A 27,265-nucleotide genomic window follows, 5' to 3' on the forward strand; every position below is an offset into this window, starting at 1 on the left:
TCAAGTTGAACTCTGCGTCATCATAAAAGATGACAACCAACTAAAATACTGAAATAAATCAAAGTGAAATCAAATAAAAGTGCTTTACAGTTATGCAAATTCTGCTCAACTGCTGTACTTTAGGCCCTACATTTTATCTGAGAGAACAGAGAGGGAATCCTGTGCATTTTGATGGAAGGGTGACACTGCGGTGGCTGTAGCCCAAAGGTTAGAGAAGCGGGCCTATGACTGGAAAGTCGCTGGTTTGAATCCCTGGACCAGTTAGGAGACTGTGGGTAGGGAAAGTGAATGAGTAATGGATCATCTCCCTCAGTGACCACGGCTGAAGTGGTCACTTCATAGGAGCAATTACCAAAATTTCCAGTTTCATGAAGCAGCTGGGGGCAGAACCTTCATCACAGAGCTCATTAACTGAGATTTTCAGATTTTCAGAAAGACAAGAAAAAAGACGCTCTATACAACCACTAATTAGGTCTATTATTAGTACTATTATTTTTATTCTCATCATTAATTGTCAGTACTAATAAACTTTTCATAATAAGATGTGTAAGATCAAAACAAATTGACACAAATACCTTGAACATTATGTTCTACATAAGCGTGTGTCTGGTCTCATGTTTATTTCATGTGACAGCGAGGCTTAACATGTTTTTGCATGGCTTTGGAAATCAGACAACAGACACCCAGGTCAAGTTAGATTTGACCAACACCGAGAGGAGGAGGCTACCATTTCCTTCAGCCCATCAGCAATCTATCACAAGCTGCCTTCACGTGTTGTCGGAAACATAGGTACTTGCATGTCAGTAGAGGTGTCAACAATTGATGGTAAAAGTGATATATTTTATTAGTGTAAGTTATTGTTTGACATTATATTTAAATGAGTAGTATTTTGCATGTTCGTATTTTCACTCTGGTTAACCTTTAGCTGTCAGAGATATACAACTTTTGGCTAATAACATAAATTAGCTTGCATGACATTTTTCTACTGCGGCATGAAATTGCTCTGAGTCGCCTGATTTCTAAAATAAAACAACAGCACCAAAACATTACTTATGTTACAGGGTTCATTTTGTTATTTCCGACTAAAAGCACAAGTTATATTCACGGTTTGTAAAGGCAGCAGTAGGAGCTTATGAGCAGCACATGAAGGCAGCATCAACACAGCTACTGCTCCCATGTCACATGACAGAGGTGACGGTTACACTGCGGCTGGTGATGTGACAAGGCAAACTAGCTGCTAGCTACTTGGCAATACATAACAAACAGTACTTTGTTGACTCTCATTGTAACGTATTCATCTTAAAAATAAGAGCAGTGACACGAAAATGGACAATTCTGGAAAAGAAAAGGAAGCAGCGGCCTTGATAGCTGAGGCCGAAAAGAAAATGAAATCATCACAGTCGTTTTTCGGAGCGCTGTTTGGGTGAGCATTCAGCTAGCTAGTGTTGTGAAGCTGTGGGCCAACTAAGCGGAAGAGATTGCCAGCTAACCAGTTAGCATTAGATCTGCAAAAACAAACACGTAAAACCACTACGGCGGGACGTGAACTGTCCATAGGCTGATTTGTACCCGAGCGCCTCTCTTATGTGTAATCCCTGCTGAAACTGTGGTACCACTGGCTAGTGGGACAGTTGCTGTCATCGCTGTAACGTTAGGTCACCTAGTTAACTTAGCGTTAGCTAGCCTCGGATCACTGCTGAACATACACCTGGGATTAAAACAAATTAAAGCCAACTTAAACGATTCAAATGGGTTTAATGTGTTTATATTTCTGTATAAAGCTACAACTTAACCTAAAATCTAGCTAAGCAACTTATATGTGCTGTTAAAGGCGACAATTTGCGCATGTAAACAACATCCATACGAGCGATGAGAGTCCGTAGGAGCCAGGCCAAAGACAGCAATCCTGAAAATCAGAATTTGAAATATTAACTGAAACTTTAATTTCACATACCTGCCTAAGAGTGAAAATTTGAATCAAAATTGATTACAATCAAAGACTCCTGGTTTAACTAAATGTATCTTCTGTCACACAGTGGTTCCTCCAAGATGGAAGAGGCCTGTGACATGTATGTAAGAGCTGCCAATATGTACAAGATGGCCAAAAATTGGTGTGGTAAGATATCATTGTTTGCTTACACAAGTGTAATGGCTCCCATTGCCCTTTTATTGTTTATTGTTTTATGTCCCTTAATTCCTCTGACATTAGAAATCTGCTTTTCAGCTGCAGGAAATGCCTTCTCCCAAGCTGCTCGCTTTCACCTACAAATGCAGAGCAAACATGATGCGGCAACCAACTTCATAGATGCTGGAAACGCCTTCAAAAAAGCTGATCCACAAGGTAAATCATTACGTGTCACCGTCAGGATATATGACACCCAAAGCTCACTTGTAATATCCATTTTACAAGCTGTTGTACTAGTTACAATGGACCATGTTCACATCATTAAATCCTCCCCGCCAAAAAGCTTTAACACTATTCTTGGCCCGTCCCACAGTGCAGTTTGCCTCTTCTTAGTTTGTCTGAAATTGCAAATGTGGATGTCAACACATGGAATGCTTTAAAAAATGGAAGTAAGTAAAATGCCTAAAAAGTAAAATGCCCTCATCAGGGTTACATGAAAAAAGAACAGTTGAGCTTAAATCTTTCCATGTAACCCTGATGAAGGCATGTTGGTCTTAACTGCATCAATAAAACTTTTTTTGAAGAGCATCCATCGGCTTCCAAGAGTGAGCAGTTCATGCACTTTGGTTTAAAGACAAAGTTGCGACAGTTCTTCTTGTTTTCCTCTTGCTTTGCACTGTGGGAAATGTATAAAAAAAGGAATGACATAAAGCCAAACGTTCACCATCTTTTATGCACTTTGACCAAGAATCACCTCACATCCCCTTCGCATCCCCTCTACTCAGTCGAATTGCTCTCAGAAGAAAAGCTGTTCCCAGCTCTTATCTTTACATGATCATTCTGTAGTGACAGGAATACTGTCAGGGTGTTGTGGCTCTGACCCTTGCACTTCACACGACTGGTTGCTTGTAATTTTGGTGACCTAGGAGAGCGTCAGCTACTGTAGAAGCCTAACATGATGTAAATGTAAAATGTACATGTACTGCATTCCTTGGGTTGCTCTGTGAAGTGAATATTTCTTACAACATGTCATTTGTCTAATTATTCTTCTTCTCTCCCGACAGAGGCCATAAACTGTCTAAACCGAGCTATTGAGATATACACCGACATGGTGAGATCCTATGTACAGTGATTGATGCTCAGTTTAAATTGTCATAAACTCTTGTTATGTTTAGCATCAGTTTAGTATGTTCCTCCTCCTATTGATCCCTTCTCTCCTGTGTGTTTTGGATTAGGGGCGGTTCACCATCGCCGCCAAACATCACATCACCATTGCTGAAATATTTGAGACTGAGCTGGTGGACATCGACAAGGTCAGATGAAATATTCATCTTCGTTTTTCATCTTATTTTATTTTATTTGTTCATCCAGGAGGGATAATGGTGTCAACAAGTAGATTCTTGTTTCAAATCTATCTTTACTACAGTTATTTAAAGGTAGTTTCTGTTTGTTTCAAAATTCTTCATTCTTTACAATGCCATGTGAAAGGTCTTTTTTTAAAATAATAATAAGCCCAAGTCCAATCAGTGCACATTACAAGGGTATTTTCGGTGTTAAATTAGTATGTTTAACTGTTTGCTGTCTTTCTGCAGGCCATTGCTCATTATGAACAGGCAGCAGATTATTACAAAGGTGAAGAATCCACCAGGTGACTATTTTAAATTAATAACTTTTAACATCTATTGCTGTTGTTTGTCTTTTTTCTTTCTTTCTTTTATTTTTAAAAGCTCATTTGTCTGGGCTTTTTTTTTTTTTTTTTACCTTTCTGTGTTTTTAATCATTGTATTTTATGACCATTTTTATTTCTTCACTTATTTGTTTTATCATTCTGAAAATAAATTGCAAATAATCATGACCTAGTGCTCTTTGACCTTTGACCTCTGTGAATCTGTGTGTGTACTGAAAAGCTTCTTGATTTCTTCTTTTCAGTTCAGCGAACAAGTGCCTTCTGAAAGTTGCAACCTACGCAGCTCAGCTGGAGCAGTACCCGAAAGCTATTGAGATCTACGAACAGGTGAGATAACACAACACACACCGTCACCTTTACTACACTCATCTTAAAATGACAGATGTTGCTCAGAGCCTCTGGTAACGGAATAACCATGGAACTGTACCGTCTGACTTCAGGTTGGGACCCATGCAATGGACAGTACGCTGCTGAAATACAGTGCCAAGGACCACTTCTTCAAGGCCGCGCTCTGTCACTTCTGTGTAGACATGCTGAACGCAAAAGTAAGTCCTGACCAAGACGTTTTAATAAGATACACTTTCATTGTCCCTGTGGGGAAATTAGTTTGGACTCTGTGTTGCTGTGTCACTTAATAAAAACACCACTTACATAGACAGCATACTTCACATCATACATACAATCATACATACATACATCTTCATACCAAAAAAAAAATGTCCATGTAATTGGAAGGATAGCATCTATTCTAATATTCATCTTCTTACTGTCACCTAGCTTGCTGTGCAGAAGTATGAAGAAATGTTCCCAGCCTTTTCGGATTCTCGAGAATGCAAGCTGCTGAAGGTAAGGTTTCTTTCTTTGTTTGTTTTTTTTGTCAAAAATCCTTTAGTAGTCAGATAGGATAATCCTACAGATACAACCAGAGGTGAGGCTAATAGGGAGAAACATTCTGATGGGGTACGTACTCGTCCACTGCTCACAGATTCACATCCAAATCACAGATTTTTAGATCCTTTTGTATTTTGGTGAGGCTGTTGTGTTAGCCATGTTGACATTTACATATTTGGTTCTGTCAGTTAAAAACTGTAAAATGGTAAGGGCTGATCATTTTGTAATGCTTACAGGCATACAGACAGACAGGTTTAGACAACATTAGTGAGATAGCCATACCCAGTATGACTGTAACCTATTGGTTTGGTATCTCAGTCTGGTTACAACATACAATTATTCCAACTGGATTCTATTGGGTACATGCAGCTATTATTCTAACTGCATGTACTGAGCTTAGGAACCCTTCCTGTAAAGTTTTTTATTTTTATTTTTTTTATTTTGTTTTTTATCATTCAATGTTAACAATTCAAGTGCATTTTAGATGCGAAGCAACTCATGGGTCACCTGGAAAGTAACTCACTCACTCACTCACTCACATCCTCACTGTCAGCCTGTCTGACCTCTAGTGGCCGTTAGGAGGCATGGCACCGTCTACAGACTGAAGCAGGATCATTCACTCTCCTCTCTGCAACACCGCTGAACTGTCTTGGCTGCTGCAAATCTGTGACACTGTGTGTCCTTGTTTGTCTATGGATTGCTTTACTGATGTATAGCATTGCTTTTTAATCTGTATTTATATTGTAATGGCTGTTTTTAAATTGTTTTTATTCTAAACAGAAACTTCTAGATGCCTACGAAGAACAGAACGTGGAAGCTTATACTGATTCGGTGAGTGGATGTTTAAAATCTTAGAATGTACACATTTAAGAAGATGCTCTTAACCAGAGCGACTTGAAATGAATGCAACAGTAGAAAAAGTTTAAATTCCCAGACCACCATAGTGCCTTAACAATATTCCTGAATCTATGAACCTTAGTGCCCTCTCAGTTCTCCTGTTACTATGAAACGATCCTGCAAGAGCAGAGTGTAAGGAAAAGGGTAATGGAATAAAAGCTAAGGAGAGCGATGGAAAGTTTTTTTGTGATTGGAATCTTAATAATCTAATCTAATAGTCTTTCATTTTTTATGGCGGCCAACAAACCAGCACCGTCATAAAATGAAGTTCAACTTGAAAAGTGTGACATGAAATTGGACGAGTCAACAAGCAGCTGTTTGAATGTTTTACAGAAACACAGAATGCCCAAATAAGCCCACATTCACTGATATTATAAAATCATTACGTCTATAATATGTTAAGCAGTGTTCTTTATGATGATCCGTTGGTGCTGGAATAAAGGATAACACTTATTACAAGGTTAGGTAATTATTGACCGAGGGGCTTTAGCAATGAATAACTGCAATACCCATGAGGTACAAGGTGGCCGTTGTTCTCAGTTTGTTTTTGTCATTAACTTATGTAATGATAATATAATAAAAGACACTTATAACGACAGCAGAAGATAACTAATGCCACACCATTACAACTAACTCAAAGTTTTTTTTTAACCCTTCCATCTCCCAGGTGAAGGAGTACGACACCATTTCCCGGCTGGATCAGTGGCTCACCACCATGCTGCTCCGCATCAAGAAAACCATACAGGAGGACGAGAGCGACCTGCGCTGACTCCCCCGCCCGCTCATCTTCAAGCCCTCAAGAACCTATTTGCATCCCTCTTTCTACCTTGATCCTCTCACTTCCATTCTCGCAGCAAACAATCTTGCTTTTCTGACCATGACCCTTAATGTTCCTTTACAAATACTGTGTCCTTCCTACCATGTGCAGTATTTTCCTCCTTCTTAAATCAGCTCAACTCCTTTTTTGAGAACTTAATGCTCAATAATGATGACTTTAAGACGTATGAACACTAGTTTCCTGGGTGCACGCTGCACACAGTACATAAAGTGTATATTGTTATGATACAGGTATTGGCCCGGTACCAGTTAAAATACTCCGAATTGGGCCACAATACCAAATACTCAATACCAGCACACTGCTATGATGATGTTTTATTTTTCATGTTACAAAAAATGGATGAGAGGATGCCAACTGATAGATCTACAAAATATATTTTCAGTATGTGCTTTGGAATAAACTGAAATGACTACAATGCCAATATCAACAAAAGCACACGCATTGGCTGTTGGTGCTTTTGCGAACTCAAATATACTGTAGGTCCCCTGAACTTTTGTCATATCAGGACACCTCTAATTAAAAGGTGCTTCCAGAGAGTCAGCAGGCCTCCATGTTGGGCTGCAGCGCTTCTCAACCCGAGAGGCCAATAATTTCTGAGGTTATTTCACGGCAAAAACCCCCTCTGCCTTATACTGCGAAATTCTCAGGACTTGTGGACAGCTAGATTTGATGAAAATTCATGCTTTTAGAAGCGTATATATATCTATTAATGCTCTCTCATTGTTAAAATTTGTCACTTTCATATAAAATGCTTTTATTCCACAAACGAGAAGATGAAAGGAGCTCGTCACCTTCATGTGAACCTTTGCTTGGGTTTGGTATGGATGGGAAAACTAGTGCAGCCGTTTTCCATTGTATAGCAGTTCTGTCTGAAGTGTTTTGTTTTTGTGACGGTCCGACTTTTATTTTATTTTTTTCTGTCAACTAATCAGGCTGGAAAAAAAGCATTTTTAGGCCTGCAACACGATGCAATACATTGAGGAAAAATGAGCTTTATTGATCTGAACACTGTGTTCATGTACAGGCAAATTTTTGTTTTTGTCACATTAACCCTCCTGATGGTCTTAAAATATATGAAAACTCTTTGTAAATCATTGATGTTTCCTGTGATAAGGTTGAATAAACTTGGGTTCAGTGTATCATCATGGGTGTGGCCTCCACCTGCCTCTATCCAGGCGCTTTGAAGTCAATATGCAGTCCGTTAGACATCAAATAACTGCGAGTCACACACAGCTGCAGCTTCTTCCTCCTCAGCTCGTGAAAGTATGAAAATGAAGCAGAATTTATAAAAAGAAAAGAAATGGTAGTCAGCTGTTTTGCTCGCCTGCAGCTTTAATTGACGATTGGACCTCTCGGTGTGTCTGATCTCCGCTTCATCCTTGCATCCATTTTTTTTTTAAAGTAGATTTTTGTTTTTGGGATCGAGCCTTCGGTAAGTGTTTCTCTAACTTTACTTGTTACTTCTGTATCTTATTTGTGATTGTCTGTACAATTAACTGACATGCTTTAATTTCTGTTTGGTTCCGCTTGAAACTAAAGCGGTCACACCTGCCGCAGAGATAATTAACTGCATCTGTGCTCGTCTTTTATACAGTTTACGCTGGTTTATTGAATTTAATTGCAAGTTGATTCGGTGACAAGTGCCTACGCCCAATTCTTTCTTTGTTTTCTGTTTCTTTACCTATTCTTATTGATAATTCCAGGACTTTTGGCTAAGAAATTAATTACTTAAGCTCCAAGTGAACAAACTCTAAACACATTTAAATTCTAATGCCTTAAACTTTCTAACTTTTCAAACTGAAGCGAGCACACAAATTTGCTTCTGAAAATTTAACCTTTTCTAGTTTAACTTCCAAGTTAATTCGGTGACCGTGCCCATACGCCCACTTCTTTCTTTAAGCCATGCCTGTATCGATCTGCTTCTCGCTTCTTTTGAAAGCATGTAAGCAACTTGATAAATTAGTAACTTGACAGAAATGGCATAATATGAATATTTATTTCAGTTTTCGATCTAATATTCCAGGTTCACAGACTCCCTCTGTGTGCTGTTCGTTGTGAAGCTGTCGAGTCACAGTCAGGCCCCTCAGGGATGAAACCCCTTTGTTGTTCAAGTTTACCCAGACGAGGATTTGCCTCTAATTAAACACTTGAGATAGCAAAGGTGAGTGTGAGCGCATCCCAGGAGTGTGGCAGAGATTAGATTAGCCTACCTGTTTATAAGACCACATCTCCTGTTGCAGATAAAGTTATTACACTACAGGGTTTCATTACAGAATCACATAAGTATTAAGCCTTTTAACTGCACAGGCCAGTCCACTAAAAACAACCAAAAAACACATCTTATTTATATATGTTGGATCTTTTCACGCACATGCAGTTTTAGCCCACCCAGAATTAAATTATGGGCTTAAATTATAGAAAGTGACTGTTAACACTCTACTGCAGCTATCGTGATGAGGAAGTGGTTTATTATCACCACAGTCGTCGCCCCCCGCTGAACGCCACAATACATTTCCATGCATCTCATTTCACCAATAGGCTTTGCATAGATCACTCATTTTGAAAGTATAACAAAATGTGCTAAATGTCAAAGGGGGAGAATGCTTTTTGAAGGCGACTAAGAAATCTATTTGAATAACACATAGAACAAGTGGCATCTAAATTTGAAATGGTATTTGTCTATGGGTTTATGCATAGCTTTTGTTCCATTTTATTTCAAACCTAAAATGTTATTCCAAACAAAATAGGCTATGGTTTCACTCATTTAATCAGTTAAGTTATTGTGTAAATTGATCATTTTACAATAAGAATCAGTAGATTACATTATTTCTTAATATTTAAAGTATGTACTGCAAAACAAAATGTAGCAGGAGAATGTTAAATTGATTTTATTTGTGTGAACACTATGGACTTTTCTGGTGAGCAACACCACACTAACAAAGAATGCCATTTTGTGTGTCTTCTCTGGGACAGCACACATTTGTGTTACTTTTCAACACAACATGAAGGAATGACAATACATTTAAACACAACATATGCTGTTTTTAACATATCTTATGTTTAGAAGTAACACAAATGCGTGACACAATGACACATCTTTTTTAAAAGTGCATAAAATATCACATGAATACTGAACTTTTTGCTCTTAAACATCAACCAGCCATGTTATTATCATTTTTATTTTTTTTTTTACAATTTGCAGCGTTTGTCTTGACAGTATGCTGCATCTATGTCCAGATCACATCAGTATTTTTCCTATTGACAGGTCCACCCACTGGTTGCCAGTCTGCGTTACCCGCAGACCAGATCACTTTCCAGGAAGTTCTCTCCTGAAGCGATGACCTCACTCTAGGAACGGCCCGCCAAACAATTTGGTTCACTTTTCTGCTGGTTTACTTACCCGGAACCAATGAGGCGTTTTCAAGCCCTCATTGCTATGGTTCTCCTCAGCAGTTTAGTCCTGATCTTCTTCTACTCCACTCTGAACCTACAGACCACCTATAGTCGTAGGGCTTTGCCGGAAGACATCCCGAAGCAGACCACCCTGCCGGCCCATGACAGCGACGTTACACCCCAAGACCCCCCGTTAGACTCCAAGCGGGGCAGCACCGCCACCCCTCACCCTGATGTCCACAATGTGTCTCTTTCTGCCAGCTTCAGACAGGCCGTCCCTCAGAACGGAGCCTACTGGAACCGCCTGCTGCACTCCATCCTCAGGCGGCTGGACAAGGGGGATTATACCTTCAGACACGATGCGAGTTGGTCTTGGTGCAAGGAGACGAATCAAGAGCTTCTGCAAACAAATGTGCACGACTTCACCTCCTACCCCATGTTGCACCGGGACTTTTTGCGAGCCATGAACTGCAGATTTCCTCCGACCCTGATTGACCAACCCAACAAGTGCACATCCAGCGAAGAGGAGGCAGACCACCAGACCTTCCTCCTTTTTGCTATCAAGTCAAATCCTAGGAACTTTGTGCGGAGACAGGCGGTGCGGGAGACTTGGGCGAGAGAAGGGGTGTATCAGAGTGGACTGAGAGTGCGCACTGTGTTTCTCCTGGGTAGCTTAACACTGGATGATCCTGATCTCGGCCCGCTGCTGTCGTTTGAAGCGAAGCGGTTCGGAGACCTCCTTCAGTGGGACTTCCACGAATCCCTTTTGAATCTGACACTCAAACTGAACGTGTTCCTCGAATGGTCGCTGAGAAACTGTCCTCACGTCTCCTTCGTCTTCAGCGGGGACGATGACGTATTTGTCAACACACCTGCGATACTCGGCTACCTGCAGTCTCTGGAGCCTTCGAAGGCCTCTCAGTCCTACGTTGGACACGTCATCAGCACGGCCACTCCCGTCAGGGACCCCAAAAGCAAATACTACGTTCCTCTGAGTTTCTACGATGGCCCATACCCTGCTTACGCTGGCGGAGGCGGTCTCCTCATCTCGGGAGCGTTGCTGCAACCCCTGTATCACATCTCCTACGTCATCCCCTTCTTCCCCATTGATGATGTCTACACTGGGATGTGCTTCAAGGCTCTGGGAATTTCTCCTGTGTCACATAAAGGCTTTCATACCTTTGATGTGCCGGAGCAGGACCGTGAGAACATGTGTGTCCATAAAGATCTGATGCTGATTCACCAGCGCACCCCAGAGCAGATTAAGAGGCTGTGGAAGGGCATTCACAGCCCGTTGTTGACATGTTGAGCTGACTTGGCGAACAGGACTGTTTAGCAAAGCACGCAGAAATACGGAAGGGGTAAAGCTATGTGTGACACTGCGTCTTTACTGCTTCCTCATTTGTCCCCACAGTCCACATCCTGAAAGGACTCAGGAACGTGTAGCATGAAACACGCAAGCCTGACAAGCTAATGCAAAGCTGTCCTGTTAAGAAATTCTAATAAAAGATTGATTGGGCTGAGTGGCATGTTGTAAAGACTACAGAGGTCATTTTCAACCTTGCAAAGCTGAAGAAACGTTCAAGACAGCACCATCTTTTTCTTATTCCAGCCTGAATTTAACATGAGCCTGTGGATTTTCTACACTTCGACATGAGGACAATAACTTTTTAAGTGTTGCGGTTGGAAATGTTTCACTTCCAAGTCATCTTGAAAACACTGTTTAGATGTGAGGGGAAAATAGACTGTTGTGATGGACCTCAATTCCTGCCAATATTGAGTTTGAATAAAAATAACAATGGAAATGCCAAGTCTTTACTTTATTTGCCTTTCAGACATCAGGTAAAGTTTCATATTTTTTCCACAAAACACCAAACATTTAAATTTACAGGAAGGGTGTACAGTTGACTGATTTTAAACACGTAATGTAACAGCATTACTGTAATGCCAGCAAAACAAATCCATCTAAACGTTAGGTGTGTATACTTAAAACCTTTAAAAAGGGGTTAATTCTTCTCAAAACATCACATTTAATCAGACACCTCAACAATACAGAAAGGAAACTGTTAAATACCATAATCACTGAAGAGGACAGCTACTGTAGTTACTCATCTAATTGGACCGATGTCCAAGGAGAGGGAACATACACAAAAGTGGTAGAACTTTGAGGCCAGTATTTATTGCTTTAATTGTACACTTAACCTGTGAGCATATGCATTCAAACTGTACCCGCGCCTTCTGCTGCATTTGAAAAAGAACCTAGATGATCCTGATATGGGAAATATACGATGATCACAACTAGCGTTTACAGAAGAGTGTCATTCTCTTCACGTAAGGCACAAAACCCAGAGGCGTGTAGTAGAATGTTTTGAAGAACGTCACCATCACCTTACCCTCCATATTGTGCAGAAAAGATGATGGGTGTCATATCAAAACTATATATCTATGCATACAGTAAAAGGCGTGCAACAGTCTATCCAAATCCCAAGACTCTCTCACCCACTCCCGTGTCTGTGCACCAGATTTGCTCCATCCTGATGGTGCAATTATTTATCATACAGGTCGAGTGGGTAGTGCTCTTTGTACTGCTGCACGTGCCTCCACATTGATTCTTTCTGCTTGTTCAGGCCGGGTGTCATCTCCTGGTACACGTCGGAGAAGAGCAGGTCGGGCTTGGGCTTCTGGCGCTTCTCGGCCCTCTCGAACGCCTCCATAACCATCTTGCGGGACTGCTTCCTCCAGCTCCTCTCGTCGTCCTCGCTCCACCAGCTGCGGGCGGTCATGTAGTGTCTCAGCCTGGAGATGGGATGGTCCTGCTTGTCCCAGTAGTTCACCTCATCCACCGAACGGTAAGCGGAGCTGTCGTCACTGGTGCTGTGGTGGCCGATTCTGAAGAATGGACGGCATTCAAGTTAATCACTGTATAGTTAATAGAAGGCAGGACTGAAAATCAGTGTTGCAAACAACTGCTCTAATGACCAACAGAGGACTTTGTTGACTTTGATCAAACTAGGTCAATATGTTCCTCCCTTCATGACTGTTCTTGGTCAAGGTCAGGAACTAAAACTCTTTGTACTAGTAAAAATGGCATATACCTGCAAGCTCTACCTACAACAGAAGGCTTTGAGTTATGCACGGCCCTAATGTAATGACATTCAGAAAGTTTTGGCCATCCTGTGCTCAAGCAGATTCAGATACACTTAGTGTGCAATCACACTTCCAGTTTTTGTTTTCTTTGGTCTGACCATTAGCGGAAAAAAAATTATGGGGCCATTATTGTAGCAGAACTATTTGCAAATGTGTGTGGAGAGTTGTGTAACTGTTTCTCAATCTGTGTGTGCGTAATTAGATTTGTAAATGTGTAAAAAAAAATCAGATTTGTAAATGTGTAAAAAAATCTCCAAATCTGTATTCAGATTTGGAGATTTGTCTACACATTTACAAATCTGATTACGCACACACGGATTGAGATAGTTACACAACTCTCCACACACATTTGCAAATAGTTCTGCTACAATAATGGCCCCATAAAAAATGCTTTGTTGCATTTTTGTGTTTGGTTCATTTAGGTTCATACTGTCCTATTCCAAGTGAACCAGGGCTTGGAAACAAAAGTCACATGAGACACAAGTGGCTCGTTTATTGGACAGAGTTTTGGTAACCTGTCATTCTGCCAGGTTAGACATTTTGGCAGGAAATCTGACTCCAGTCCCTGTAACTTAAGCTAAGCATGATGGACTTGTCTGGGCTGTTTGCTGTAATTTACCTTCTCTGGTGTGCAGACGAGTTATGAGGAAACAACTGAATATGAGCATCAGTCCAGATTGTGGGTTGCCCTCGGTTGGTTTTGTAATACAAGACTTTCCTTGCATGAGGAACTGCTGGCTTTCAGATGTCAACATCAGTCTCCTTATAAGTAAAACCTTGAATTGTGGGTTGTTTCCTGCAGGTGGTTCAGATTATGTTCCAACCCCTAACAAGTGAATCACAGTTCGCTTGGTGAAGAACAGAGACCTGTGTTTTGAGGTGGTGTCATTGTGGTTATTTGATGCGCACCCGAGTACGAATGGCATTGTTCTCACTTGCCTTAACGAACTGAAGTTAAGAAATGTACGCTCCAAAGTTAAAATAAACCACTCCAAACATGCCTGGTGTGAACCCACTCTGAGAAAGTCATTGGGACCACGACATCAAAACTTCATATAGACAATCTTACCTTTCTACCTGCTTTTAAGTTTGACGCTTTATTTCAATGCAGCATTTTTTCTTCTCCGGATACAAAGCTCAGTATGTCCAAGTAAAAACACTCTGCAGAGTGCATTGTTATTAACTGCACACCTTGGACAGTATCATACAAAAAAACAGTGCTGCTAATTTAACTGTGCCAGACTAACATTATTTTCTCTTTGCTTACTATTCTTCTAATAAGCAACTTTTTTGCCTGATAGTTTAAATATTCAATGGTATCTCAAAACCAAAATGCTGCACCCCCAAACACCAAGGCACTTTGATGCTCTATCTATTGCTATAACTGATACAGTATGTGCTCAAAAGAATATTTTTATGTTAATAACGTTACCTACAGCAGTGCAAGTCAACTAGTATTTGAGGGTTGTGTTGTGCCCTTTGCAGTTAACCCACAAGGAATGAATGTTGCACTTCACAAACCAAACTGCTTTTGCAAGATATATCTTGTAACTACAATAGTGGCTTAACAGAGTTACTTCTTACATTCATACAGTGTTTAACTGCAGCAGATCAAGTTCACATCGTAACTGATGCCAAGTGCATTAGTGGATGGTTCACTGGAATACTAGTAGTTAATTATTTATAATGGTGATAAAAACACTACGTCAAAGTCATGCAGTTGCCTGAATTTGTTAACACCCTTAAACACCAAACTGCTTGGCTAGTTTTATCTCAAAACTAATATCGTCACTGAAGAGAATATTTTTTTATGCCAATCATGGCATAATAAAGAAATATACTGTAGAAAAGGCCACAAAGTTATGAGTTAGAGTATTAAGTACTGTTGCCCATATGGGGCTTCTATGTCTGATGTGCTGTTAGGTATCTGTTTATTCAGTGCTGGTAATTTTATAGGGTGAGCCAACCCACATGATGCCGTTATATCGTAACTGATGTCACGCAGTAAAAAGTCGTGTGCTTCAGTCAAGTGATGGGCTACGTTTGTGCATTGCAATAACTTTATTACAAGTGATCTGTGTGTGAATGAAAGAGTCAGTATTTATCCGCTGCATTACTTGTGGTATCGTATTTCCTTGTGTTGATGCAGCTATAGATAACTTCTGTTAGCCAATGTGAAGGAGAAGTTGGAGCTTGCCATGTGAATATGTCATGTCGAGTTCAAAACATGTTCATACATTTATTACCCGTTATTGGTACTGTTAAGAGTGGTTTATGATTGAGCTAAAATACGAAGTGGTTAGTGTCAAGTATTAGCAGTAACTTAACACAGTGTTAATATGTCTGAGAAACCCGTGTAATGAGTGTTTTGGGTTTGTTTTTGTTTCTGTGATAGTGTAAAGGAGAGAGAGAAGTGTAGCCATTTTATTACTTCCTCTGTTTACAATTACTGTTTATACTAGGTTGGTAATATTATGCATATTACTGCATATGGGTGAAATTAATGTATGTATACGTTTTGTTATCCTTCATTCAGTTGTATTTTGTTATTCTTTCTTTATAGGAAACCACAACCATAACCACAACCATAACATCCAGTTGTTATTGCATGAGCACTGGAATACCTGTATGTGTTGCTGCAAAAGGAGAAGTAAAGAAAGGAAGTAAACCGCATATCTACTTCTCTCGGAGAACACACCTCCGGAACGGAAGTGACGAAAGCAAGCAAACGACGAGGGCTGACAACGCCAGTGCCATTTGCAACTTCTTATCAGACATATTCTCGATTAGAAGTAGCGAAACCGTCTGTGATGAGCGAGAGTGGTGTGAAAATGGTAAGCAAACGCTGCTTTGTTTACGGTTTGTATATCCGCAGTCCTAGGTCTTCCGGTTTCCCTTTTTGAATGACAAATACAGACTACCGCCACCTGCTGGTATGGAGAGTTATTTCCCCTCACGCAGGTGCAGAACGTACGTGCTAGTTGGCCGTTGGCTGTAGTCTTTGCGGTGTGTTCAAGTGCAACTTTTTGGACCAGACGCAGGCGACGCAACAGTCGGCCTTCGTCGCCGCTGGTTCTTTGATGTCGGTTTGGTGTGTCAGGGCCTTCAGTGGTGTTCCGGCCGACACCCCGGGGTGAACCTAGTGACAAACACCGAACTAACGCCCAGTCTGAGCATATTATTATTATCTCCACTATATATACTGTAAATCAGATGATGATCATGCTGTCCTTATTGCCCAGACCTTGCTTGCTTTTTTCCCCAATCCTGTGACGAGTTGGATTTGGGAATCACAGACTCCCCGAGTTCTAGCACCACGCAGCCACCCCCAAATCTCAAGACTGAAAAATCAGTTGTGACAGTCAAACCTTAGCTATAATCAGCCTACATGTCACGTGGCCTGAAAATGCAGACGGTCATTCACAATAATCACTCAAACATCAACTAACCTGTAGGTCATCGCCTCAATGAGGAAGGGCTGGTTCTCGGCCACGGCTCGGCGGCGCGCTTCTTTTGTGGCGTTGTACACAGCAAACACATCGTTACCATCGACACGGATCGACATCATGCCATAGCCTGGACCTCGAGCAGCTGTTTAACCAGGGAGAGAATGGTGTGTTCATACGGGCAGCATGTTCTCTCAATCATATACTGCAGAAAAAAATAATACCAAGGCCTCTCTTACCGATGCCGTCTCCTCTGTACTGCTCGTTAGTGGGGGTAGAGATGGCATAACCGTTATTACGACAGAAGAATATCAGCGGGCACTCAAGGGTGGCAGAGAAGTTGAAGCCGGCATGGGCATCCCCTTCGCTGGCTGCTCCCTCTCCGAAATAGCAGATAACAGCGCGGTTCATGTTCTCTCTCTTGAGTGCATACGCCGCTCCAGCCGCTAAAACAGAAACAGACATACAGTACATCACATATGGATGTATTGTTACAGTGGTATATACTTACAGACTGGAGAGGTTAACACACAGGTGTATACTTTGTAGTTGTCAAGGTTAGGGATAAGATGGAGAGGAAGAAGTAACAGTATTAATTCAACTTATATACATATAGCACTTATCTAAAAACTGAGGGAGCTAAGATATACTTCCACTCAATGGTTCTCTCCCACATCACCTATTGTATGATAAGTTGGTCTAATACACACGCTACAGCCTTAAAACCACTGGAATCATTATACAAGCAAGCACTTAAAACTTTAGACAAGAAGCCATTCAGTTTTCATCATTGCCATATTCTAAAGAAGTATAATCTGCTCAGCTGGGAAAACCTCATCAAATACAAAAATGTCTGCCTAGTTTACAAGATTATGCATGGTTTAGCTCCTCCTCCTCTGTCTGGCTTCATCAACTTCAAATCTACCTCAAACAGAGCTGCTAGAGGTGCAGCTAGGGGGGACTGCACAATCCCACTCAGAAAAACTGTATTTAGCCAGGCCGTCTCTTCCTTCAGAGCATCACATCAATGGAATTCAGTACCACGATCAATTAGAGAGTCCCCATCCTATTATTCATTAAAGTGTAACGTTAAGAAATGGCTTATTGAGAACCAACAATGTCAACACTGATGCTGGTTTTATCCACCTTTAACATGACTGTACTCATACTGTACCTGTATCATCTACCATTGGATTTTGTCCGCTCATGTTGTTTAACTGTATTGTATACGCTTTTTATCACAATGATGTTTTTTACTATTGTATGTTTTATTTTATTATTCTAGGATGCCTAACAACATCAGGCAAAGGGACTGCCGATGAAAACTAGCCTTTTGGCTAACTCGGGTACATTTACATTTGTTTGAATGTTGATTAATGTACATTGTCCCTTTTCAAATAAAATAAATTGAAATTGAAAAACAAGTTTACAAGGTGCTTTACAAAAGGGCAGCAAAACAAAAACGGTAAAGCATATGAATATACATGACATGTGAGACTTAAGCTCACCCTGGGGGATCTGTGTGGCCAGAGGAGAAGAGATGGTGACAAAGTTGAGGTCCTTGGAGCCGTAGTGGACGGGCATCTGCCGGCCCTTGCCGAGGTCGTCAGCGTTGGCGTAGCACTGAGCCATGAACAAATCCAGCGGAAAACCACGGTACATCAGCACTCCTACAGGGCAGCACAAAAACATTTAATATTTATTATAACAATAATACTGAGATTTACTGAGATCTATGGCGTTTATTATTATGGTTATAATATTAATAATCATTTTAATTAGGGCTAAAAGACAAAAAATGTAATTGTGATTATTTGACAGAATATTGCAATTGTGGTTTAAACTGCGATTCATATCATTGCATGTTTTTCTTGTCATTAATTTTTGGAACTTTAAAATTGTTTAAAGAAAAGTTATTTTGTTAAAAAGGGATGATGAAAGGTTTTCACCAATATTGTGCTTGATTCATGGACCAATGATTACCCGCAGCACTAAAATACCTTGTTCAGAAATCCATTTTGGATGCCCCTCTCTCTTAAGAAATTAATTGCAGCCTCTGGAAATTGCAGAAGTTCATATTGCGCTTTCGATTTTTTCCAACTAATTGTTCAGCTCTAATTTTAATCATCATAAATTTTTCAAAACAATGTTACAGAGTGCTATTTTGAAACAACTGTATTTGATACAGTTGAGATAACAACAGTCATGAGAATACATAATCATTACAACAAAATTGTTCAGTATAAAATTAATACAAAAGTAAGTGTTTAAAGGGATTTGTGAGCTTCCATATAAAATGACAATATGTTTATAGATCAGAAACATAATGCTGTGCAATCCACCAACAACCACCTGCCGTCTGATCCTTACCAGCTTCTCTGTATTGACCGAACACCAGGTCACTTGGGTCGAGAGCAGCAGCACTACCGATGTGAGTCCCCTCTTCACCGTAATTGGTCATGTAGAAGGAGATCCGACCCTTTAACAGAAAACAAATTAACATTTCCTCACGCTGCGCTCTGCTGTCCACGGTTATACCAGGAGGACGTAGCTGAGAAGTCTTACCTGTCTCTGAGACTCATACAGAATCCGATCCATTGTGTTGAGCATAGTCATCTTCTGGTAGAAGTTTAACACAGTCTCTTTGGAGAGCTGAGCAGGAGAGAAATAGCCATATGTCCTGATATTAAGGTCAAACAAATGGATTCACAGCATGAAATGTTATACAATGGCTTTAACGGTTTAGGAGTGGAGGTTATAGTGCCACTATACACCAGCCCGCTATACCTGTGGGTCTTCAGAGGGGTTGATGATCTGGCCCTGCCGGTCCATCACCCGGTACACTGGGATCCCAGCGATGACATTGGGCTGGATGAACTCAAGGTGATCCACGAACTCAGCCGAGGCTCCAGGGAACTGAGGCTTTTCCATGGAGGAGTCAAAGGGCTGCTGTCGGTGCGCCGCCTGAAACATTCAATACAAACATAACACTGATGATGACGACAGCACAGTGCAGTGGCAAGGACAGCCAGAGGCCCATTCTAAAATAGACACAGCATAGCAAGATTCAACTTTCTCTTAATAATGACATCGAGAAGAAAGACATGGAGCTTATCAGTTGAGTGAATGAGAGACTGACATTGTGGATACTGTGACTTTACCCAGGGTGATTTTACGGGACGGTGGCCAAATTATCTGTTTTGGAAATGTTGCCAAAACAATTATTAAAACACATTTGACTTTAAACGATCAATCAGATGCTGAGCCCACGAAACATTATTTTACCATCTCCAAATATGACAGATGTTTATCTATTGACTTCAAGTTGAAGACGGAAGTGTTGTCCGCACACCCCTTCGTTGGACCAATCGGGATGTTGCTAACTAGCTAAGGCATGATGTTAGCTAGCTAACATGAACTGCCCAAGGACTGCCTTTGAAAAATAAAGTCACAACACACGCTAGGTGCAACAAAAGCAGTCATTAGTTGATCATTAATAGCGAGACCATAATTTAATTCTGAAACACTTCACAATAACTAAATAATAAGTATGTAACACTGGGTTAGATAAACTGGAACAGATAACGTTAGCTTCAGCTAGGCAGCTAGCTAGCTAACAAGCTAACGCGATAACTGAAAAAGTCAAGCGACCTTTTCATTTTTTTTAGCTAGCTGACTGCTTAATGTTGCCCGTTCAGAATAATGCATAACGTTACTGTAACTCACACTGACTCTGAAGGCCCTCTGTTGAAGTAGCCTGGACGCCTTCAGTCCTGTCCGTTGACGAATTGCATGGAAGCATATCCCATACATTTTGTTCATACTGCTCACAGCCGCCATCTGTCAGCCCGACTCGTTTCTGTTCCTGGACAGTTAGCTTGTCAGTAGTTCTGCAGTACAGCTGGTAAAATCGTGCAGAACACTAACAACAAGCGTTTGACCTTCTTCCCTGTAGATCTGCAGCAGTGCAATCCCCACACACAATCACACTTGTCAGTTCATGGAGTTCCCCACTCACCAGGGTTAAGCCGACCAGAATCAACAACAGGACCTCCGGTGAAAACCTTCAAAATAAAACTCAAATAGACAAACTGCCAAAGAGAAAATAAATAATGTATTGAAAGATATTATATTTTTAGCCTCCAATTTACCCATCCATAAGGCCTCTTTCATAACGAAATACCCTGAACTATAACACAATATTAGTACCCTATCCATTAATTCTATACAGCTATAGCAATTCAGTGCGATTCAACCGAATATTTACATATGATTTTTTTGTTCTGTTCTTGCCACTAAAGCATATAGTGGAAGGTAAACCCCAACAATATGATAATATAATAATATACTCAATAATATAATACTTCCATGGATAAACCATCCTAAACCCAGCTAACCCACCTAATTTTTTTTTGTTCTGTTCTTGCCACTAAAGCATATAGTGGAAGGTAAACCCCAACAATATGATAATATAATAATATACTCAATAATATAATACTTCCATGGATAAACCATCCTAAACCCAGCTAACCCACCTATTTTTTTTTTCATTTATTTAATAATTTATTCATTTATATTGGTGGTTGTGATGCCTTATGATGATCCCTGACTGGAGGTAATGGTTTACCCACCTTTTTATTTAAAGTTTTATACTTTTATTTTGAAGGGAGACGCGTCTAACTTCCGGTATAACTGTGTCTGATACACTGTAAAAAAAAAATAAAAAAATTTGATAATACTTCCATGTCTGACTGGTTTGAGTCTTGGAAGTTTTATATTATATTTGACCAGGCTAGAAAAGGAAGACACTGTGCTGCATTCAAAGACTGTAATCCGGCTTTTGATATTTGAAGCCGTCTAACATGTTTTCTGTAGACTTTTGGTTCCTTATCAGTTTTTCCACTGAACACACCGCACTTAGTCAGTTCATGTTTTACAGAATACCAAACACTGCAATGTCAACCACAATGAAACAAGCCAGCCAGTAGAAAAAGTAAATAGGGGCTTTGGTTATCAAACCAGTTTAAAATCCTGACACTGTTGCTCATAGTCGGTGCTCCCTATAGGCTGAATAGGCAAATGCCAAGGGCCTCATGCATCCTTTAATTTATTTTTTCTACTTTCTTACCACTCTTACCATTCTTATTGGATACATTCCGTGCCAATGATCATAAAACCAATCAAAAGCTCTGATTCAGGGGAGGCCCCCCCCTCCTCCAGCAAGAGATGGATCTTATTGGCTGAGGCCCTTGAAAGCCCTCATTTTAAGCTCATGTTCACACAAGGGGAGAGACACATTCACCTTTGAATTTATTACATTTTATTTTGATATTCATGTGCTGTATGTTATGGTAGTTAACAAAAATACAATGCTTTAAACACATTTTTACTCATTTTTTATTGCTTGATGGTGGGTAGGGGGCCTCCACAGAAAATTTTGCCTAGGACCTGCAGCAGTTTAGAGCTGGCCCTGCTTTTGCTACAGAGTTTCAACAGTGTTTCTATTGAACTTCTGTTCTATCATCTACATACTATTATGAGAACACTATGGGAAACTGAAGAAACTGGTGGTTATCATCAAAGCTTATTATCCCTTCTCTACTCCAATACTCCATTAACCTCTTATTATCACTACGGTTACTGTAGTAGTAGTAGTAGTAGTAGTAGTAGTAGTAGTAGTAGTAGTAGTAGTAATGGTGGTAGTTGTATTATTAATATTATTATTAACTTGATTTGTAAAACACTTTAAAAAAAAACAGAGTTTACAAAGTGCATTAACAATCAAATTAGGCAAACATCAAACTCATAAAATAAATTCAAGCAAGTAAAACAAGAAGGCAAGAGGGTTTAAATAATAGTAAATAACACGAAGATAAAAGACATCACATAAAAACAAGGATGCAAGGAGCTGCAGTTGGAGCGTTTCGGGATGCATCCTTTCCTACATCGAGGGTGCTGATGTCATCACTAAGCGGCCCCAATCTGCACAACACATTACGTCATACGCTCGCGTCTCAACTTCACCGAACAGCACGATGATGGAGGTCTGCGGCGCTTCAAACGTTTCACTGAGGGAGTTTGGCTGCGAACAGAGTTTACTGTCCCGACCCGACGGCTCATCATCCTTCATCCAAGGTAGTGAGACAGAAAAACACGACTCGAACCCGTCCTTTACGGTAGTAGGAGCCGGACTAGTCTGTACTTTATACCGGGCAACGTCAGCCGAGGCTATTTGCTATAGTGCTTCCATGATTTGCACTCACACAATGCTTTAAATTAATGACAAAATCCTCCGTGCAACAGCAAAAATTCAGTAAAGACGATCTGGAAGTGAAACGTCAAGCACTGAATGTTTGTTTAAGGATTTTACCATTAGCTAACTGTCCTCAAAGGCAGTTTGTAATTCACTGTAGATGGAGCAACTCCGAGTTTGGTCTCTTCTTGATGACATCACAGGTTAGGGCTTTGGTTCTCTGGTTTGCTCATTTTCACTCATTTTAAAATATTTGTGTCTAAGTTCTACAGAACCAGATACACCAGACACACCTGGATTTGCATGTAGTGATTTCAAAACAGATTTTCTCCCCCCCAAGTTTGGGTAGAAAGTCATGGGTCTTGTTTTTGCTGGGTAAAACTTTGTGGAACCCGGGAAGTCCTCTACTTACAAAAACACATGTATCCTGAATGTTTTGTAGTTGTTAAACCCCTGACACCCATTTCATTTCCTCAATATCAGGCCTGTCATTTTATGATTTTGCAGTTTTGGCTTATCAGCGATGGAAAGTTGCAACCGTGTTGAGGAGTCAGTCAGTGAAAATGATTATAACTTTTTTATATCTTGTTCATTTTGTCAGTTTCCTAATGTGTGGCGGGTCATTGCAGATGAACAAGACTCAAAATACCCCTGGCTTCTACATCATAGTTTTAAAAAGGGAAAATGACTTTCTGTGCGATGAACTCTACCTCTAGTGAACTGATATTACATGATTTGGAAACTTGACTTGTTCACTACCCAAAAAAAGTGGAAAGTTTATATTTCAAAATGAATGAATTGTTCATTAATTACACCAGCTGGCCTCTATCAATGTCTGTCTTAAATTATTTGATTGAATTATTTGATGTTTCAGTACTCACCTTGTCCTGTTCAGATGCTCCATCTGCAATTTAACACTACCATGATTCAACTCCTAAGTTTTTGCTCCATCTAGACTGATTTCCTGTTCTTACTAGGGCAATAATTCAATATTATCGTCTTTCAGTGGAATCATATCGTGATGATATGAAGATATTTTGATATTGTGACACACAATTCTGCTGTTGAATTGATGATAACATTTTATTTTATTTAAAAACTCTGACAAAATGAACTATGAAACATTTCAAGGAATATTACTTGAAAATGTCAGTTTTGTTTGACATCACATTTAACATTACCATTCAGTTCAATGCAATGAACATCAACTTGATTATTTAACATGTGGTTTTGCATAACATGAGCCATATTGTGATATATATATATCGATATCGAAGAAAATCCTTATGATTATCGTGTTATTGATTTCAACCATATGACCCAGCCCTAATTCTTACTTGTGTAATTGTGCGTATTTTATTGTATATTTATTTATATATTCAATTCAATAATGCCCTCTTGTGTTTTTCTGAAGGAGACACCAGTGTGCTGGCTGGAGTTTACGGACCAGCGGAGGTGAAAATCAGCAAGGAGATCTACGACCGGGCGACCATGGAGGTGGTGGTGCAGCCCAAAGTGGGACTGCCAAGTAAGAGCTTCACCGGAGAAACAATCTGCTGTGGTTCATCTATCTGTTGGGGAGTCCAATGCAGTTTCTGAATTTTGCTGAGTTGGCGTTAACACTCTCTGGGCAGTGCTTCTTGTTCAGTCGATGAGTTTATTTTGTTTCTTCTTTTGTTTTTTATTGCGCTTTGTAGCTTTGTTAAGAAAAGCATTTTGCATTTTAGTTATTTTTGTTGTCATTTGATTATTCCACATTGTACATTTACGTGGCTCAGAGTGAGGAGGCACGTTCTTAACAGTGCTACTAATGGATATGCATACATACATATTGCATACAGCAGTGGTTCTCAACGTGGGGTCCGGGGACCACCAGGGGTCCTTGAGGGGGTTCCAGGGGGTCCCCAGGCAAATAGATGAATTGTTAAACTTCACCATTATTTAATTTACCAGAAGTTAACACAATGAGATAATGTAGAATAATGACTGTTTTGATCATAGTTTCACTTATCTACAGATAGTCATGGAATTCTGGACAAAATCATTATCTAACAAAAAAATATTTTCAGATTTGGCTCTGAGAGACAGAATCTCATCAAATGGGGGTCCGTGGCCCTAATGTGGACTAAATTAAGGGTCTGTGATATGAAAAAGGTTGAGAATCACTGCCATACAGTATAATAATCCTGCTGTGTAAAGGCTGTCTTACCGTTACACACCACAAGGGGGAATCGGTTAGCCAGTTTCCCTCCAGTCTGAACCGAGCATGTACAGCATCTCAACCTTTTGTATGTTTTCTGGGGTTTTTTTTTTTAGGTGTAAGAGAGCGATCACAGGAGCAGTGTGTGCGTGAAACATGCGAGGCGTCTCTGCTCGCCTCCCTTCACCCTCGCTCCTCCCTCACTCTCGTTCTGCAGGTGTTGCACGATGACGGCTCGGTATCCTTTTTAGAGAAACGCAATCTGGTGACGACGGTTCTGTCGCCGTAATGCACACGGGCCTTACTCCCTTTGTGCTGTGAAGTTCATGTTCACATCTGAGATAGCGTCCTCCCGGTGTCACGTCCTTATCTGGCTCCCAGCTGTTGTCTTGCTTCTTGAACGCCGCCTGCATGGCTCTCATGGACGCCGGCCCTGCTATGAGCTGCCTGTTCTGCGGAGTGACCTGCGCCATCGACACAGAGGGTCAAATCATCACAGACCCCACTGCAGCTCAGGAAAAGGCAAGTGCATTGTGTTGTGTTAAAGGAAAAACCCACCCCAAAAACACTTCAACACCGCTATAAAACAGCTACTGGCGATGTGTACCTTGCATTTCTGGGTCCGTTTTGTTCCTTCGACGGTGTATTTTTCTCTTATTCCCCCCCCCTGATAACCGGCCAAGCAGAGACAAGGTGACGTCACGCTGAGATATTTCCAGCGCAGCTACAATGGAGTTTGATAGCAGAAAATATATATCGCTCTCTCTCTCTCTCTCCACCCACACACGTAAGAGCCACAGCCGAATGGAACAATTTCAGGCCCGTTCTCTGGGGGTTGTTGCAAGGCGTTCTGGGAAATATGGGAAATCACTAGCTGAAGTAGAAGTCGACCTGGTAGGTTGAGGGGGAAAGTGGGTACACCAAAAAAAAAAAGGTAAATTACAACACTTCATTATAAAATAACTTCCAGGAATGCGTTGAACATCACAGATTATGATACATAACTGTGTAAGAGTATTCAAGGGCGGATTTTTCCTTTTAATGTTTTGGAGATTTCTGTTCTACATGCTAGAAAAAACCTCACTGAATGTTCTAATTTGTTCCTTTTTTGTTTCCTCTCTGTTTCCAGGAAAGTCGAGCTTTGATGACATTTGCTATTGACAGCACAGAGCGCAGAGTAATGATGTCATCAACCAAAGGATCATTTTCAGTTCATGAGGTCAGTAGATAAATAGAATTTTTTTTTTTTTTTCTTGGGACATTGTGAAATTAAGGCTGATGATCTTGCCTAATGCCTGATTTCAGGGAAGTGAGTTTTTCTTTTGGACACACAGTACAGCTGCGTTTGATTAAGAAATATTTTTGCTCCTTTCACGTTTGCTTTTATGTTCCTGATCACATCTGTGCTATTCTTGTGCCAGGTCTGATGACGACGAGACGTTTTCGGTGTCTTCACTTTACGTGCAGTGATATCACAGACATGTAGTATTTTGCGGAGGTTCTTGATTTGTGTCTCTGTGCTTCCGCAGCTCCAGCAGTGTATAGCAGTCAGTCAGAAAGCATCAGAGAAGATCTTCCAGTTCTACAGAGATTCTGTCAGGCGGCGATACTCCAAAACCCTCTGATGGAGAAAATGGCCTCCCTTTCCCCGTGTTTTGTCGTTTTATTAACAGACCATGCAAACCTTTTTGTTGTAATAAAATATTCAGCAACCATTTTTGGGCTACGTTTGTTTCAGTCCAGTTGTTAGTCTGCTGTGCTGTTCATGGAGGAAGAAGTGAGTGTGTGTGTGTGTGTGTGTGTGTGTGGGTATGACTTAAGTCACTTTCAGGGACACACACCAGACTTAAGACCAGTTGACCAGCCGTGTCCCCAATTGGTAAAAAGCTAATTTTTGGTTCAGTGGTTAAGGTTAGGGTTAGGGTAAGTCTTCAGGAAATGAATGTAAGTCTATGTAAATACCCCAAAAGTGACTTAAGTAAGACTGTGTGTGTGTGTGTGTGTGTGTGTGTGTTTTGGGGGGAGTGGAGGGGGGTTTGAACATAGTTTTGAAGCAAATAGACTGACATGGTGGTTTGGTTATGATGCCTTCATTCAAAGTAAAAGATTGTGGCCATACTCCCAGAGTGCCGATGCAGAATTCTTTATTGTCTTATATTAAAAAACCCGGACGAAGACCGCGTTGCTGTGGAAACGCTGGTTTTTTAATGTTGTAAGACAAAGTGTTCTGCGTCAGAGCTATGGGAGTGCGGCTACAATCTTTTACTTTGAATCTCTGTTCCTGTGGACCGGTACCCCGTTACTATTGGTGTGCGTCCCAACTCCAAGATGATGCCTTCATGAACAATGACATGAGCAAAAAAAACAAAAATCACACTTGCATGTAGA

General features: G+C 40.6%; 4 protein-coding genes across 6 annotated transcripts; 3 read left to right on the forward strand and 1 right to left on the reverse strand.

Annotated features, from left to right (window-relative positions):
- Positions 1 to 1,202: 1,202 nt before the first annotated feature.
- On the forward strand, positions 1,203 to 7,593 carry napab (N-ethylmaleimide-sensitive factor attachment protein, alpha b). 3 transcript variants are annotated; one of them, XR_011785131.2, is made up of 11 exons: positions 1,203 to 1,423; positions 2,037 to 2,341; positions 3,190 to 3,236; positions 3,361 to 3,438; positions 3,718 to 3,773; positions 4,055 to 4,139; positions 4,253 to 4,357; positions 4,590 to 4,658; positions 5,484 to 5,534; positions 6,268 to 7,235; positions 7,281 to 7,593. XR_011785131.2 is itself a non-coding variant. In XM_071912511.2 (11 exons), exons 1-11 carry the CDS (start codon positions 1,326 to 1,328, stop codon positions 6,367 to 6,369), a joined length of 888 nt encoding a protein of 295 aa, XP_071768612.2. In that variant the 5' UTR covers positions 1,203 to 1,325; the 3' UTR covers positions 6,370 to 7,592. The 3 variants fall into 3 exon arrangements, 2 of the variants coding, with proteins under 2 accessions (XP_071768612.2, XP_071768611.2); XM_071912511.2 differs by having other exon boundaries at positions 2,037 to 2,116; positions 2,225 to 2,341; positions 6,268 to 7,592; XM_071912510.2 differs by having other exon boundaries at positions 6,268 to 7,592.
- A 2,115-nt stretch (positions 7,594 to 9,708) lies between these two features.
- b3gnt2l (UDP-GlcNAc:betaGal beta-1,3-N-acetylglucosaminyltransferase 2, like) lies at positions 9,709 to 11,636 on the forward strand. Its single transcript, XM_071912535.2, has one exon. It carries the CDS (start codon positions 9,848 to 9,850, stop codon positions 11,138 to 11,140), a length of 1,293 nt encoding a protein of 430 aa, XP_071768636.2. The 5' UTR covers positions 9,709 to 9,847; the 3' UTR covers positions 11,141 to 11,636.
- A 5-nt stretch (positions 11,637 to 11,641) lies between these two features.
- On the reverse strand, positions 11,642 to 20,437 carry bckdha (branched chain keto acid dehydrogenase E1 subunit alpha). Its single transcript, XM_071912531.2, has 8 exons — positions 20,151 to 20,437; positions 19,212 to 19,388; positions 18,990 to 19,076; positions 18,795 to 18,903; positions 17,933 to 18,094; positions 16,664 to 16,870; positions 16,428 to 16,569; positions 11,642 to 12,720 (listed from the first exon to the last, which is right to left on the reverse strand). Exons 1-8 carry the CDS (start codon positions 20,262 to 20,264, stop codon positions 12,378 to 12,380), a joined length of 1,341 nt encoding a protein of 446 aa, XP_071768632.1. The 5' UTR covers positions 20,265 to 20,437; the 3' UTR covers positions 11,642 to 12,377.
- A 2,001-nt stretch (positions 20,438 to 22,438) lies between these two features.
- exosc5 (exosome component 5) lies at positions 22,439 to 26,592 on the forward strand. Its single transcript, XM_071912543.2, has 6 exons — positions 22,439 to 22,559; positions 24,092 to 24,205; positions 24,994 to 25,115; positions 25,259 to 25,399; positions 26,007 to 26,096; positions 26,407 to 26,592. The coding sequence occupies exons 1-6, from the start codon at positions 22,460 to 22,462 to the stop codon at positions 26,500 to 26,502; spliced, it is 663 nt and encodes a 220-aa protein (XP_071768644.1). The 5' UTR covers positions 22,439 to 22,459; the 3' UTR covers positions 26,503 to 26,592.
- Positions 26,593 to 27,265: the final 673 nt, after the last annotated feature.

The sequence above is a fragment of the Centroberyx gerrardi genome, chromosome 6 (assembly GCF_048128805.1).
Source record: "Centroberyx gerrardi isolate f3 chromosome 6, fCenGer3.hap1.cur.20231027, whole genome shotgun sequence".
Classification (NCBI taxonomy): domain Eukaryota; kingdom Metazoa; phylum Chordata; class Actinopteri; order Beryciformes; family Berycidae; genus Centroberyx; species Centroberyx gerrardi.